At 43.4% G+C, this 15,985-nt stretch overlaps 1 protein-coding gene across 2 annotated transcripts in view; it reads left to right on the top strand.

Annotated features, from left to right (window-relative positions):
- efr3a (EFR3 homolog A (S. cerevisiae)) overlaps positions 1–15,985 on the top strand; it is a 592,036-nt gene that overhangs the window by 537,602 nt on the left and 38,449 nt on the right. For both annotated transcript variants that reach the window (XM_050074483.1, XM_050074482.1), the window contains exons 9-12: positions 1,832–1,910; positions 7,053–7,188; positions 13,327–13,494; positions 13,780–13,894. In XM_050074483.1, the coding sequence (XP_049930440.1) occupies positions 1,832–1,910; positions 7,053–7,188; positions 13,327–13,494; positions 13,780–13,894 (498 nt within the window). The remainder of the gene's footprint in view (positions 1–1,831; positions 1,911–7,052; positions 7,189–13,326; positions 13,495–13,779; positions 13,895–15,985) is intronic.

The following is a 15,985-nucleotide window of genomic DNA, read 5'->3' as shown; positions in this document are numbered from 1 at the left end:
TTTCCCTAAAAAAACAGAGTTCAGATGATGTTTTTCAGCCGTCAGCCTCCATTAGGTGGAGTTGTGTTGCTACCTCCTCTCCCCTTGGATCTCTGCAAGTGTTGTGAGGACTCTAAAACTTCACCTGAGCCTCCATCGGCATATGGGTGAGTAGATAATGGCTGAATTTACATTTTTGGGTGCACTATCCGTTTAACAGATTTGTATGCCTCTGCGCTGGCAATAGCCATGGCCAGAGGCATCATGTTGTGGATTGTCCATATATGTACATACGTCTGTCCGTCCCATCCTTGTCAACATGATGTCTCAAGGGCATTTCTTTAAATTTGGCACGAACGTCCACCTGGACTCAATGATGAACTGATTAGTTATTGGTGGTCAAAGGTCAAGGTCACTGTGACCTTCCATTCATCACATTCTGGTGAATGCGACATCTCAGAAACACTGTCTTTAAATTTGTCACAAACGTTTAGAAGGACTCGATAAACTGATTTGATTTTGGTGGTCAAAGGTCAAGGTGGCTGTGACCTTGTCTGTCTCAATTTTGCGAACATGATATCTCAAGAACACCTGAGGGAATTTCTTTAAATTTGACACAAACATCCACTTGGACTGAAGAATAAATTGATTAGAATTTTGTGGTCAAAGGTCAAGATCAGCATGACCTCTCAAAATATGTTTTTTTACTCAGCGTCATATCTCAGGAACAGAAGGGGAAATATCTGGTCTGATACTGAATTGGTGACACTAATCTTGGGTGTCCACCTTGAAACTGTGCTGATTGTATAGATCTACTGTGCTGTCGGGGGGGCAATGTGTGTAAAGCATCCATGTTTTCATAGGCATTGACGTAAACTATATGATAAACTTGACTGGTGCATGGAGTCATAAAACCGCAGGGCAGTAATTCTAGTTACATTTTGTTCTATGACCTAAATATGTCAGTAAATACCCACCTTTTGAATTGTGAAGCTTTTAGTTACCTTAAAAAAAAAGACAGAATGTCATCACGCTGGACTCAGCTTTACGGCCTCGTTATGGTGGCGACGTTAAAGTCATGCAACCGTAGTGCAGTTACAGCCTCACGTTAGCTTTTTGCTTCTGGCGAAAGCATACGCTTCACCAAAAAGTGGTGTTAATGTGTGAAGATTATTTTGCTGAACAATATATGTAAGCATCAAAAATGTTTGTTTGCCAGAGAATTTATTTTCTGCAATAATGCAAAATCCAATGGAAAAAGCCCATGGGATTTTTGATGAGGGAACCACGTTAGCTTCTGTATCGACCGTCAAAGAAACGTCATCCCTGCAGCACTTTATTGGATGGTCTGTGAGGTCTGGTGGTATTCACTGTATATACAGTACAGGAGATGAAGCTGCACTCAGGTGGATATTTGAACTACAGCTGCTCAGAAAGGATGCTCTTTTAAAACAAAAAAGTCTTTCCTGACATTCATTTTTGTTTATATATTTATTGGTATTGATAATTATTATAATCATTTTGATACAGCCAGGAGGCTGCACAGCTCAAGGTCCACCATTTTTAATTTGTTCTCTAAATGATAAAACAGGTTGCTTTGTGTTTGCCTTCCTAAACCTATGACTGTTTTATGATCTGCCACTTCTATGGTTCAGGTTTGGTGATGTTTAAACGCAGACACTTAGTTATTGAAACATTGACTGCTGGCAAATGGGAATCAGTGAGTTAAATCTGGTGCCAGACTCACACGCTCTGATGATCCATCCGTCCACTGACTTCCTGCAGATGACATTTTATTCAGTAGGAATATTAATGATGGTCTTTTGATGGTCTATTTTTCTTCTGTCCTCAGTCACCTGGACAACCACCACCTGTGGGACCCCAATGAGTTTGCTGTCTCCTGCTTCAGGATCATCATGTACTCCATCCAGGTACTGCACACACACGCTGGGAAAAAGTTACCAAGAGCCGAATGAAATAAACATGTGTACTCAATTTCTACTTTTAGTTTGAAAGTTTTATATCAGTATGACTTTAAAGGTATGTCATATATCTTTGTAGATTGGAGCTTTAGGTGTACTGTTAGCCCCGCCCTCCTCTTTCTGTTGGATCTCGCTCCAGCACCTGTCAGTCATCTTGACGAGCTGTCATCCAGCCTCAGGCTTGAAGTCAGTGGTGTCCCTGAAGCCTCCACAGGCAGATGGAGAGCACAGCTGATCACTGTGCTCCTCAGATTCACTGTCTTTTTTATATTCATGCTTGACTCCATTGTTACTGTTCTTTGGGTATTTTTTTCTCTGAATTCTGCTTCTCAGGAGCTCCTTTATTCAGGCTGCACAGAGTCAGTCCTGCTTCTTTCATTAGGGTAACTCTTAACCCAGACAAGGCCTTTACTTTTTATTTATCTGCTTTTTCTGGAAGGACTGACTACTAAGGTATTTTTTTGTGTCAGAAATCTGCCACAGGAAGTGTTTTATGCTCCCAATTGTCCACTTCAGTAAAAAGCCTTCATACCAGTTTTATCTCTAATTCGTACTGCAAATTTCTCCCCAGTCAGATATCACTGTTACCATGGAAATTTCATCCGTAAGGAGTCTGACCTTAAAGGAAATTGAAACTTCAAATTTACCCTTTTAAGAGAAAAACCACCCTCAGAAAGATTCAAACACACCCACACACTTCTGTCTCAGTCCAAATTCTTCTTTTATTTTATGCGGACCACACACTTTTTTTCTTTTTCCGGTCCAACTTTCTGTGCAGATAATTATTACCCAGCACCTGCAAAGAATTTACGTATATGTATACAGTACATCTCTTGAAAATCATATTTGTAACATAAGTCATTACAAACGTAATATTTCATCCCTTAAAACTGCTGAAGTTCAAACACTTTTTATTTCACAGCAGAGTTGTGTATTTGTGTTCTTGTTTGTCTTGCAACTGGTTTGAAGTTGGTAGGATTCATGTCCTCCTGATTAGTGTTGGACCGGTGTAGAAGTTTTTAAACCAGTTTCTTATAAAGCCAAACACTGGACCGGACTGGTGTCCCAAATTTTACCACAGGTTGTCGCACATTAATCAGCAGCCACAGGCAACGTAGGGTTTTTAGTGATGGTCATTTACCAGAAACGTTTGGCTCCGTGACAATCTCCCTCCAGCCAGATGCAAAGGAGGTATCCTATGTATGTGCTTAACATAACCTTCAAGTTCTCTAAACTTGTTTAGTCTAATTAATAAATGTCTTAATATCTCTGTTAAATGTCAGTCATATAAACACAAGCTAAACAGCCATCACTTACAGAACTTTAAGTCTTTTAGCCTGAATCTGTGACCTGGCCTGCCAGCAGTTACTGCTCACTGCTGTGGGTGTGTATTTTGTGATAAAGTTAGCTGCTGAACAAGGGGCCATAGCCCCACAGTGGCTCTCATTCCCTGGTTCAGCAGGTCTGTGTGTGCTGTGACTTTGTGGGCTGCTGGCTTTGCTGCTAAAGAGTCTGTGGCTGCACAGCTGCTCATTCTTCGGCTCGGGGGTTGTGTATGTTACTGTGCTACTGGCTTAGCTGCTAAGCAGAAGCCCCTTTTACACTGCCAGATTTTCGGCGAATGATGGGCCGTTTTGCCGGCAAGCTGCGAGCGTTTAGACACACAGAGGCGGATTGGCGAGTTGATCCGAGGTGCCCAATTTCCCGCCTCGTAGGGTAGACATATTGGTGGAACCCTTTTAGTTTAAACAGATGGAGGCGGCCTTCCACAACGGGAGGGGCTGTTGATGACTTGTGTGAGGGGCTGTTGATGACGCCGCATGTGCGACCCACTGGCGGTGGATAAACAGGAAACAGCTGATAGCAGGAATGAGTTTAGTTTAGTTTAGTTTATTTGTTTAGCACAAGTTTAGTACAAGTACAAAACTATGCAAGGTGGGAACGAAGCCTCTGCAGGCTTGTACAGAGTTCCACACCTGCCCATATCAATGGGAAATGGGAAATGAGCAGCTAGTAGCAAGAGGGAAACACAAACCTGACAGACTAGGGTGACCATATTTTAATTTCCAAAAAAGAGGACACTCGGCCGGCCACGAGATAGCCTACTTAAATGATACTCGCAGTTTACTCAAAGATGCCTTATAATTTTAATATATTTAAAGTTTATATGTATGGATAGAAAATTCAGTTATATTACAAAATAATATCTCTCAAAGACAGATATTCAGATAGGTCCCTATAGATAGGGGACACATACACACACTAGAGTGTGGCTACCCGATCCAAGTCCGACGGGTCCCGACAGGTCGGGCGGGTTTGGTCAAAAATGTATAAATTGTATTCGGGCTCGGGTCGGATTCGGTCAGCTTTCAGTGAAAATGTAGTGTAAAAATAAATAAAATCCTATTGTCTGTCCTGTTTATTGCTTGGGCACTGTTATTTACGTGACAACACCTAAACATAACACACACACACACACACATTGGCTGTTTGTTTCTACCTCTCCCCTCGCTGAAAGCCTCGGACCTCCAGCCGCCCGCCTCCGCCTTGATTAAACGCTGAAAATAAAACAAAAGAGGGAGACAGGTTTTTCCTATTTTATCTTATTTTGTTTTATTTCTCCCTCTCCTCTCGCTGGAAGCGTCGGACCTCCCGCTCCCGTCTCAAACACGGAGGTCTCCCCCCCTCCCTCACCCATGGTGCACGGCCGGCCTGTTAAATAGCCTGTAACCATAACAACTGTGTGACACAAGTTCAGTGCTTTAGTAATTAAATAATGTTGGGCTCAGTTTGGGTTCGGACATAACAAAACAGAATGACTGTCTGGTTGGACAGAAATATGCGGCCCGTGCCGCACTCTAACACACACACACACACACACACACACACACATGGAAAACCGGACATTATCATCAACTCATAAAAAAAAAACCCGGACGCCCCAGACGGGACGTGAAAAGTGGACAAAGTGGTCAGCCTATAGACAGACACAGTAAAGATGAGCAACTGGGGAGACAAGGAATTGCGCGCCCTCCTTGTCCTCGCAAACGAGGACAAATTAACCGTCAGATGACGGGGACGGTGAAGAACGGGCCGACTTATGAGAGAATCGCCGCCTGACTAGCCGCGGCTTCCCTCCCACGTCACTGTTTACGTCACACGCTGAGCCACGCCTTTTGTTACTTGCTCACGCCCCCCATTGCCCCGAAAAAGGCACATTCTGTATAAACAAAAGTAGGTAGGCGGCATTTTGCTGCACTCCCTGATTTTGTTTTTATACTGCCAATGCTGAAAAAAGACAGATTGGGCAAAGGGCTACAGTCTGTAGCTGGGCGGTGGCTCAGTATGTGGCTCGGTGTGTTTTTATCCACCACTGTCTCTCACCATCACCCTCATAACTCACAGTGAAAACACCAGACCTGTGGCGTTACTAACCATCTTGGAGCGAGCGAGCTTAGTGTAGCTGCCTCCCAGTGTGCCTCCCTGCAGTAGAATGTTCTAGTTTGGGGGTGAGAGAAGCAGACAGCATGTTGCCTGTTCTGTCCTGTGAGCACTGAGAAAGTAATACTGAACACAGTTTAAGCTGTATATTTTGTTTTACATAGTGTTATTATGTTAATCAAAAATACTTTTTATTTTCCAGAACGTGTCATAATGACAAATGTCGCTTCAGCTGTTTTGCATAAAATCAAACCAGTTTAAGCTTTTACATCGGACCTTATCGACAAAACTGTTTTCTGTGTTGCACCTGTTAAACAAATGTGATCAATGCACACTCACACAGACCTGATGAAGCCGACTAACTTTTTGAGTGTTAAACTTTTAATAAAAAATAACCACAAATTATTTTTCCTCAACTTAAAATTACATCGTTTCACATTAAGCCATAAATATTTAATGTTACAAAGAAATACTCATGTATTTCCTTTAGGACTGATGCTCACAAATGGACTACACTGACAAACACAAACACACACATGCACACACACTGAGCAGAAGCCAAGATATGTATTGTTAGACTGCTGGTGCACTTATTACTGCTGTCAGTTACATTTTTCCAACACCCATCTGCACTCTGTGTCTCACCCACACTCACAGTTAGCCCAGACCTCCATCCTGCTTTCTGTGTCTTTACTCTGTCTGTCTGTTTAATTGGTCGCTCGTCCAGGAGTTCCCAGGTGACTCCGAGGTGCTGCCACACATAAAACACAATCAGTGGTGCTGGGGCCCAGGTGTGTGTGTGTGTGTGTGTGTGTGTGTTTGTGTGTGTGTGTCTCTTGCAATTTTTTTTATGTCTGTGTGTTGTGTGTTCTCTGTGTGAGTGTGTTGCAGGACTTGGCAGAGTTTTGTCTCTGTGATCTGTCCGAGGGGGGTTGTTCTGTCTGCCAGGAGACGACATCGGGCGTCTGCTTGATCTTAGTGACAGAAAACAAATGCACCCAGGGTTTGTCCTGTAGAGACACAGTCAAACATTCTGCTGTCAGGAGGAGCCGACAGAGTTTGGACCATTTCAATAAAGAAAAATCCATCTGAAAGCAGCAGCAGCAGCAGCTGATGATGATGATGATGATGATACCTACATGTCGAGGGCTAGCTGAGATCCAGCAGCTCCAGAACATTTTTAGTGATTAACGTTAAACAACAGGATTTGCTCTCAATGGTTGGCTTCTCAAGCAGCCGCAAAGGGAGAAATCCATCAAGGACGGAGACACAAAATAGTTTCTACACCCACAGGAGCAGGAAATAGATGACGATGCACTGCAGTTATGTTACTGTTTAATTTCTAAGGCACTTAAAAACAAAAAATGAAAAGGAAATAGAAACAGGAAATGTAGCTTGTTATTCTTTAAAATCAATTTCAGAATTTATGGAAGAAACGTTTTAAGTCCACTCACCGAAATGTGGCTAAATGAAGTGCGTGGAGTTGACTGACAGTGTGCTGGATTTCTGATTCCTTCTCAGTTTAAATATTTGCACATAAGCTGCAGCTGACAAAGTTTGCTGTCAGACTTCAGCTCTGCTGTTGTTCAAAACAGGATCAATATGGCGGCATCTTAAATCCTCTTCGTCTCTGTCTTTGTCATCGACCAGGCTCAGCACTCCCACCACGTCATCCAGCAGGTGCTGAATCACCTCGACACTCACAACAAGAACACACCAAGGGTCAGAGCTGGCATCGTCCAGGTCCTGCTGGAGACTGTGGCCATCGCTGCCAAAGGCTCAGTGGGTGAGTTACAGGAGCAGACTTGTTCCCACTGCTGGACCAGTTTCCCAGGAAACAGCAGAATATCATGTGTCATATTAGATCACTTTACATTCCAGTGTAATCTGCACTCTTTTATTAAACAAACTGGTCAAACACAACAAAGGCAGCTCAGGCCACTCATTGACTTTGGTCCCAACTTTTAGCATAGAGCAGTTATCACGAGGTCCCAGATTTGATACCAAAATCTGTTAGTATTTGTTACCCGACCATCCGCCTACATCAGTATCTCAGTTTCTTTCTGACAGGAAACAAAGGAACGTGAACAGGAAGTAAAAACAGAGAATCGAGGTGTTTAAAAAAGGTGCTGATGTGATTTGATCTTGTCATAACCTCCCCTCTGTTCCATGCTTTCATTCCACTGAAGTGTTTGTGTGTGCTAATTGCCTGATAATTAAATAAGCATGAAGTTTGTCACCTTTGGGAAGGACAGAAATATACATCCAGTTATTTTCTGCTGCCTATCTGGGGCCAGGTCGCATCAACAGTTGGCTGAGCAAGCCTTTCCACTCCCCAGCAACATTTTCCCGCTGTTTCTGTGGGATCTGGTGGCGTTGCTAAGCCAGGTGAGATATATAATCTCACCAGCGTGCTCAGGGATACCATAAAACCTCCAAAGGAAGGCACCCAGGGGGCATCTATCAACGCTTATGTCTTATATCAACTCTTCTCCGTGCTCCCTCCAGATGTCTGAACTCCTGACCTTATCTTTAAGGGTGCTGCCCCTCTGGCCTCCTGGTGCCTGACTGCTGCTTCAGGAGACCTCTGGGTCGACCAAGCCTGAAACGCCACCTCCTTCACTGCTGGCGTCCACCAGTGCGTTTTCAGGTTGTTGCCACAACAGGCACAACCTTCTGATCATAACTGCTCTCCAACGGAGGCTTTAAACACGACCCAGCTGAATTCCATGTCCCCAGCCTCCCCCAAAACGACGTCCAGCGTGACAAGGTGTCTGCTAAGAACGGTTAGCTACCAGCGGAGCTAACTGGTAGATTAGACTCTTGCCGTATCTGGTCGGCAAAACAGCAAAAACGTAGGAAAGATTCGAGCGCCGTCTTCTATTCCTCTTTTAGAGAAAAAGCCAAGTCTAACTCGTTCATTGTAGCGGCCAAAGCCGTTTCAAACAGCTGGTGTTCATCGTAGCCATCTTGCAATGTTTACTGACTGATTCCGGACTTCGTCGTCGCAGCGCTGTTGTCATCTGTTTAGCTCGCCTCTGGCCCGCCTATATCAGATACACCAATGTGATTGGTGCAGCTCGGTTTCATGGGCATAGGTAATCATTACTGATTGCCAGAGTGACTCGCTGAGCAAATTCAAATTGTGCTCTCGCGAGAACTCTGGATTTCCAGGGTATCCCCCAGGAGCCCACCCCAAGCAACTCTGGCGAAAGAAAGTGTCCAGCTCCTCCAGAAGTTTGGTTCCAGACTAACTGCTATGAGTCAAGATGAGCCCATCTATATGTAGTTGGTACCGCTCTGGCTGGTTTCTGGAGCCAGCCTCAAGTGGCCATTAGAGGAACTGCAGTTTTTTGGCAACTCATTTTCCAGCCGCGGAGGTTGCTGCTTGGTTCCACCAGCAGAGACTGACCTCTGGTGGCATGTGCTGTGCACTGTATCACCTTAATATAGCATGTCTGTTTCACTTTAGCGGAAAGAAGAATATTTTGTATTGTTGACCGTATTTTTGACAGTATTAAAAATCATACCATCCATAATTCATCTGCTTATCCGAGGCGGGGTCAAGGGGGCAGCAGGCTGAGCAAAGTGCTCCAGATGTCCCTCTCCCCAACGAAGCTTTCCAGCTTCTCTTGGGGGACCCCAAGATGTTCCCAGGCCAGATGAGATCTATAATCCCTCCAGTGTGTTCTGGGTCTGCCCTGGGGCCCAGAACACCTCCAACAGGAGGCGCCCTAATCAGATGCCCAAACCACCTCAACTGAAGACGCAGCGGCTCCGCTCCAAGCTCCCTCCGGATATCTGTTCCTCACCCAAACACTTAAGATGAGCAAAGCCACCTCACGGAGGAAACTCATTTTGGCTACTTGTATCTGCGATCTCAATGATTGATTGATTGATTGATCGTGCTGATCCCTGGCATAGCAGACTGGCTCAAAATCATACCATTGTTTCTAAACACCCTGTACTATCCATGAAATCACCCAGCCGACCCCAGAGCCTATCCCTGCAGGTGGTGGCCTACAGGGTGGCTCAGACCAGGAGCAGTTGTGCCCGACAGCACAGCTCCCAGCATCACGGGGACGCACAAACCCCTCCACTCTGATACATTCACTGAAAATGATTCTTAAAAACAATTAACTTAATTTTAGATTTGAGAGGGAATTAAGCAACTTCATACATTTTATAGTTCATGATGTTTTTTGTATTATTTCCTCCGACCTGTGTTTTACTGCCTCTGCCTGGGGAAAAAAAAACAACCTTCCCTCTGGACAGGAATGATTCAAGAGTCCAAAAGAAGTGATGTGTTCGCCTTTGAAAGTGAAATCACGACTCCTCCCAATCTGTGGCTCGGTACAGTATGACAATGTGGTTAGACTTAATGTGAATGTATAGAGCAGTTTATACAGACTCTTCCCCCACACACCTGGAATTAACAAGCGTCCTGGGTGATCACAGCAGAAACACCTCGATGTGCTAAGATACACTTTATTTACTACAAGGGTTTACATTTTGTAATATGCGTGGACAATTTACATATACTGTTTTTGATTTCATTTTTAATCTGACTTTTATTCTAATTAGGATCCTCCTTTGAGATCTTAGAGTCCTGGCCAAGATTGGAGTCTGAAAAATTAGTAACATATCATCCAGTAAACTGTGTTCTAACACTGACACAGACACAGCAGTGAACGTGTGGGGGAAGTTTATGTCTCAGATCGAGTTGTGACTTTGTGCCTCAGTGTTGGTGCTGTAGAATAGCACAGTGGTGTGATAGTGTATCTACACCTGTGTAATGTTTCCTCAGTAGATCCAGTGTTAAAGAAACGTTTGGAAATTCTTTAATGTGCAATGTTGCAGATGAGAAGATGGATATCAGTTTTATGTGGGGTGTGTTTAGCCAAACAGGGCAGTGTTGAATTTGACAGCTGTTTTAGATGTAGTCTTATTCATGAGATGAAAATGCTTCTTACTCACATTTTAGTCATTTTTATCCTTCATAGTTTTAGTCGACGAAAACTCTGACATTTTAGTCGAAATTATGTTTTCTATGTGTTTTTTTTATCTTCAAACCAATCCAGTGAGGCTAATTCATGTATCAGAAATTAGAATCAAAATTTTTTCTACAGCTCCAAATAATTTCTGCAGACTTCCAAATTGTCATTTCTCCAGCGTTGTTTGACAGGTTTAAGGGCTGATTTACGAGCACACACTTACTTTTAAACTGGTGTCCTCTCACAGAGTTGGTGATTCAAACTAAACTTTCATCTCTGTCAGAGAAAACTGATCTGAGCTCAGACTGTTTACTTACAGCACAGTTACACTCACAGATAACTGAGCCTCCTACCTGCCTGTCAAACACCATCAACCCAGAAACCTGCAGTCCGGACTGAGTGGAGTCCTGCGGGGTGGAGCTGTGAAGTCCGGCGGCCGTTGGCTGCTTGCTCTGCTGCCGTTCAGCGGCTAATAGCCACCGCTTCTGCTAACAAACTCCACAAATCCATTCAGCAGCTCCACCATCCACAGCCAGACACACACGGCTGATTATTTACTGCTGAATTACAGCTCACAACTCGCACCAACGGCTGACACTGCTCCGGTGTTGAGTGTTTTTGCTGGCTAGAGAAACATCCTGGCACTGACTATTTACTGGAGTTTACCAGCCTGTTGCTCATGCGGCATTTGAAGATAACTACAAGCACCCTCGCTCTCGGATTTCACTGGGTGCAGTTACATGATGGCTTCTCATTCAGAATGAAATAAATCTGAATGAAATCATTTGGAATTAAAGTCTTTCCAGGTAGTTCACATGGGAAATATTCATTCTGAATGAGGGTTTACATGGGAGATCAGTTTAATCGCCTGTATTCGAGTCCGCACAAGGTTTGGGGGAGGGAAGGTTTCTGATTGGATAGAGGGCGGGGCGGATGTTACGTGTTTACGTTTACCGGAAGAAAACACTGTAGTCCTCGCTCTGGATAACAAGATGCTTGACGACGCCGTTCTTAGTGCCTTTTTCGGGCTTGTTTTGCTTATATTCTTGAAGCAGCAGTACGACAACAACCTTGTTCTGCTAATGCTTCGTCTGTTGAGGAGGAGAAGGGAGGTAGAAGGTCGAAGAAGGGAGATAGAAGACCGTGCTGTGGCGAATGGAAACCGGTGAGTGCAACGAGTCCGACTGCTCTATCTCAGCCCGTTGCTATGCGCGCTATATACGTCATCGCGCCAGAAGGGCAAGGAAACGAGCATGCGCAGAAAGACCGGAATGAACTTAAAGAGGAATGAGTGTATACAAGTGTGAGATATTCTTTCATTGGGAATTACAAATGGTATATTCCAGCCCCTTACATCGGATTGAATTTTCAATTGCATTGGCCATTTTCATTCTGAATTAGGTGTTTACAAGATCACTTTTAATAGGAATGAACTTTCATTGCGAATGGAAAGGGAATTAAACTGTAAACGCACTCACTGTCTGATAGTCCACCATTAACGCCTCATTTCCACTTACATATGTGTATGGAGACAAGGCAACTGGAAGTCCATTCATTCCTATGTGAATCTCCATGATATCCGATGTGCCTGCAAAACACCTCCCTTCCGTTATATTTCAGTGCGGAATTTGCCTTGAGTACGTTCAAAAAATGTAACCTTTGTGGTGGATTTTGGACAGACCGTTTGACAGTGCGCTAGCTTAGCTCACTAGCTAACAGGCTATTTCCTTCAGTTCAGTTGCCTGTTGATCGTCGAGTGAGTTTGTCTGATTAAAAACAAATTGTTTTTCTAGTTTTTATAGTCTCGCTCACCAGACCTTTCTCAAGAAAAGAAAGGTCTGGCTGCGGCGACTCTCACTTTAAGATTGGAGAAAAAAACGCCCCGGCTTTTTTTTATTTCTTTCAACCAATCACAATCGTTCTTGGCGGTGCCACAGCAACAGTGCGCTTGAAAACTGCTACACAACCGGAGGTGGTAGGGCGGGACTTCAGCGGGTGGCTCGTTCCGCCCAATGAGAGGCTGATCTATGCAGCGAACTTCCGCCCACTCAGACTAGTTTTTAACACACTGTGAATCTGAATGATGTTCTATTAGAATATGGTTATACATTATATACACTCAGATTGTCATTATGACTCGTTCAGCCGTTCATTCGTCTTTTAATTAAATATTTCACAAAACATGCCACGTACCTGGCAGGTCCTGTTTTTGCACCGGTAGTGTTCCAAGTGAATATTCCAAACTACTGGATGGAAAAAACAGTCTCTCCCCCACGGCTAAATTTAGCTTCTATCAGGTTTCTATCTATCCGGAAAGAAATGCACTTCCTTGCACTGGACGTCCGTATAGTTACAGATCTACGGACACCAGTCACATGTGTAAGTGGAAACAAGGCGTGACATCTTTGTCATGTCTTGTCTTGTTAATGAAAATGAAACAAATTTTGTCCTAGTTTGTTTTTTTTTGTTTTGTTTTTTTTATCTACATGCATTTTTAGCTCGACATCACCTCATTTTTGTCATGGAAGAAAGGTAAATGAAAAATGTTCGTCATAGACATAATGTTATAGATCCTGTGCAGCCAAACGTTCATCAAACTCTCAGAGCTTTATTATTAATTCTTGTGGAAGTTACCGAAGATGCCAGATATGTCAGACGGTGTGGAATAAGAAGATTTCTTTTTACCATAAAGCTAATTTAGTGGAAGTTAAATGAGACCAAAACATTCAAAAAAGTGCTTTCAGACAAAGAGAAAGAAATGACTGACCATCACTTTTCTTGGAGACAGTTTGACTCATCACTGCTTCACAATCTCTTTGTCTCACAGTAGATGAGTAGTTAGCTGGTAGCAGTTAAGTTCCACAACAACAAGAGGCTTTAACTGTAACATACTTCTTCTATGGTGGCTGTATGTGTGTGTGTGACTGCAGGTCCCACAGTGCTGGAGGTGTTCAACACTCTGCTCAAACACCTGAGGATGAGCGTGGACTTCGAGCTGGGCGAGAGCTCGAGGAGAAACTCCAGCACCAGCGTTTCATCCGGCCGCGGCAAAGAGAGCGAAGAGAGAATCGTCCAGAACGCCATCATCCAGACCATCGGTGCAGCAGGCTTCTTACTTCCTGTCTTGTTATAGAATTAGTTCAGATTTGTGGATTGTATCCTGAAACATTACCCACATGCTCATATCTACATTTAAAGACTCATTACTCTCTGTGATCACAAACAAAATTCAGTTTTTGTTCCTTTTAAAACTTCAGGTTAGCTTCAGACTCTTTGTGTGGTCGTAAAGATGATATCAGAAAAACAGAAGAGAGAGTGTTTCTGTAACGTTAAAGTCTTTGTGTCTGAGTGCTGACTCATCGTCTCTCGTGTCCTCCTGCCAGGCTTTTTCGGTGGAAACCTGCCAGACTACCAGCGAGCTGAAGTCATGATGTTCGTCATGGGCAAAGTGCCAGTGTACGGGACCCCCTGCCACACCTTGGACACCGTCAAGATTGGGTGAGTCATGCGTTGGTTATCTAGGGACCCCAGGGTGCCCACACACTGCTGCTGCAGCCAGTAAGCTCACAGCTCCCAAAAGCCCGCTCTCCAGAATGTGGAGACAGTTTGGCTCCAGACATGTTGGCTGCACATCATCTTTTCTTTCCCAGTTAACACAATCAACACAAACACACAGAGCGTAGTGTAATGTTTTAGGTTGTGATAGAAACCCTGAAATTAAAGCACGCATGCCATCTGTCCTGTTTGCTCGTTTGAAGAAAAAGCCAAACATCCGTGGTGCTGCTTATGTCAGTTCACAGGTTAGAGAGCTAATCAGCAGCTTAGAAAGTAGCCTGTAAAATGTCGACATCAGTCAGTTACCGCACCACATTACACACTCAGTCCTTGACTTGTAAGCCACAGATACTTGTCTTCATCCTCAGCTGTCAATCAAACATGTTCTCCAGCCTAAGAATTAACGCGTGTATGCAGGTTTGTTAAAAACGGGAAAACACGCTCAAAACAGGCACTAGACTGCTTTCGCATTTCCAGTAGACCAGAGCTGTGTGCTTGGCTCTGCAGCAGAAAAGTTTACCTTTTTTTGTTTGTTTGTTTGTTTGTTTCTGGTGTGTCACGTTCAACGTCACCGACAGGCCAGAAAACAGGTTAGTAAACAGTAGAAAGCAGCGTGGAGGCCTGAGAGAATGTTGCAGTTGTGACTTCTTTTTTATATCTCTTTCGTATTTAGTCTCTCAAACTCAGTGCTGACTAATTTTGGGTCAGTGTTCGAGTGCTGCTTGTGCAGAGATGGACGGTATTTTTGGAGGCTTGTTATTAGGGGTGGGCGATATGGCCCAAAAATAATATCACAATATTTCAGGGTATTTCTGCGATAACGATATTCTTGACTATATGACAAATTTGTAAAAAAAAAAAAAAAAAATTTATTACTTTATTATTCATTGAAGAAAATGTGAGTTAAAACTGAAAAATAATCTCTCATTCCTTTAGTTTGTGAACAACAACAGTAACTCAGAGTGAGATTCAGATTGTCACAATATTAATAGTTGAACAAAATCAAATCAACCACTAATTACACATTTAAACAGCTGCCAAATACAAAAAATGTCCCCTTGGATCTATATATATAAATCAACAGCTGATTTCCTTCTCTTTTTTATGCTCTGCCATTTCTCCTCTAATCATCACACTGTAACCTGTGACAGGCTGTTATGATACCACAACTATCACACAGTCACATACATGGAGTTGTTTGTCGAGCCGCGAGCATCACGTAGGTTTACATTACCAAAGGTTTATGACAAAATCACATGACAACTGCGACTCCTGTGTGCGCACAGCGAGAGAGGGAGAGACGCTGTGCTGCTGCCAGAGGAGCCACTGAATGAGATTGTAATAATTTTGCTTTCAGCTGTGTTTGTTGTTGCCGTGGGTAACAGTATGACGTCAATATGTCAACAAGCCAAAATATCGTGAATATCATGATATGAATTTTTCATATGATATTAAACAATATACCGGTATTATCGTGAAGAGATGATAAGGCACACCCCTGCTTGTTATTGAATTGCACAGGTCAAGGAGATAAAATTAGCACATCCACCTGGGTGTTGTCTTTCCGTCACTCCTGATTGGAGCCAATTAGAGCCAGAGCCAATAACTACCTGTGACTACTGCAGAGTCATTTGGTCCCCAGCTGTGAATGCAGATTGTAATCTTTCCCATCAAATAAAAAAGCCACTTGTTAGCGGGTGTTAGTGGATGTTTCATGTGCAGTGGAAAAGGGGCTTTAGTAGCTTGGAGCATTTTTGATGCTCTGAGCCACACTCTGGACAGCTCCTGATTCTCTCAGGAGAAGACAACTTCAAACGATATATTTCTGAATTATTTTGATATGATTATTAAATGCAGTAATTCATTTTAGTTGGATTTCAGAGCCCAAAAATAATAAGTACCTCATACAACCCACTTTATAGGACCCGAACTGTCCCTTTAAAGGGATAGTGCACCCAAAAATTCAGCCATTATCTACTCACCCATATGCCGAGGGAGGCTCAGGTGAAGTTTTAGAGTCCTCACATCACTTGC

The sequence above is a fragment of the Epinephelus moara genome, chromosome 21 (genome assembly GCF_006386435.1).
Source record: "Epinephelus moara isolate mb chromosome 21, YSFRI_EMoa_1.0, whole genome shotgun sequence".
In the NCBI taxonomy this organism is placed as follows: Eukaryota; Metazoa; Chordata; class Actinopteri; order Perciformes; family Serranidae; genus Epinephelus; species Epinephelus moara.
Note: the sequence above shows the minus strand (reverse complement) of the source record. Positions and strands in the feature narration are given on the sequence as shown.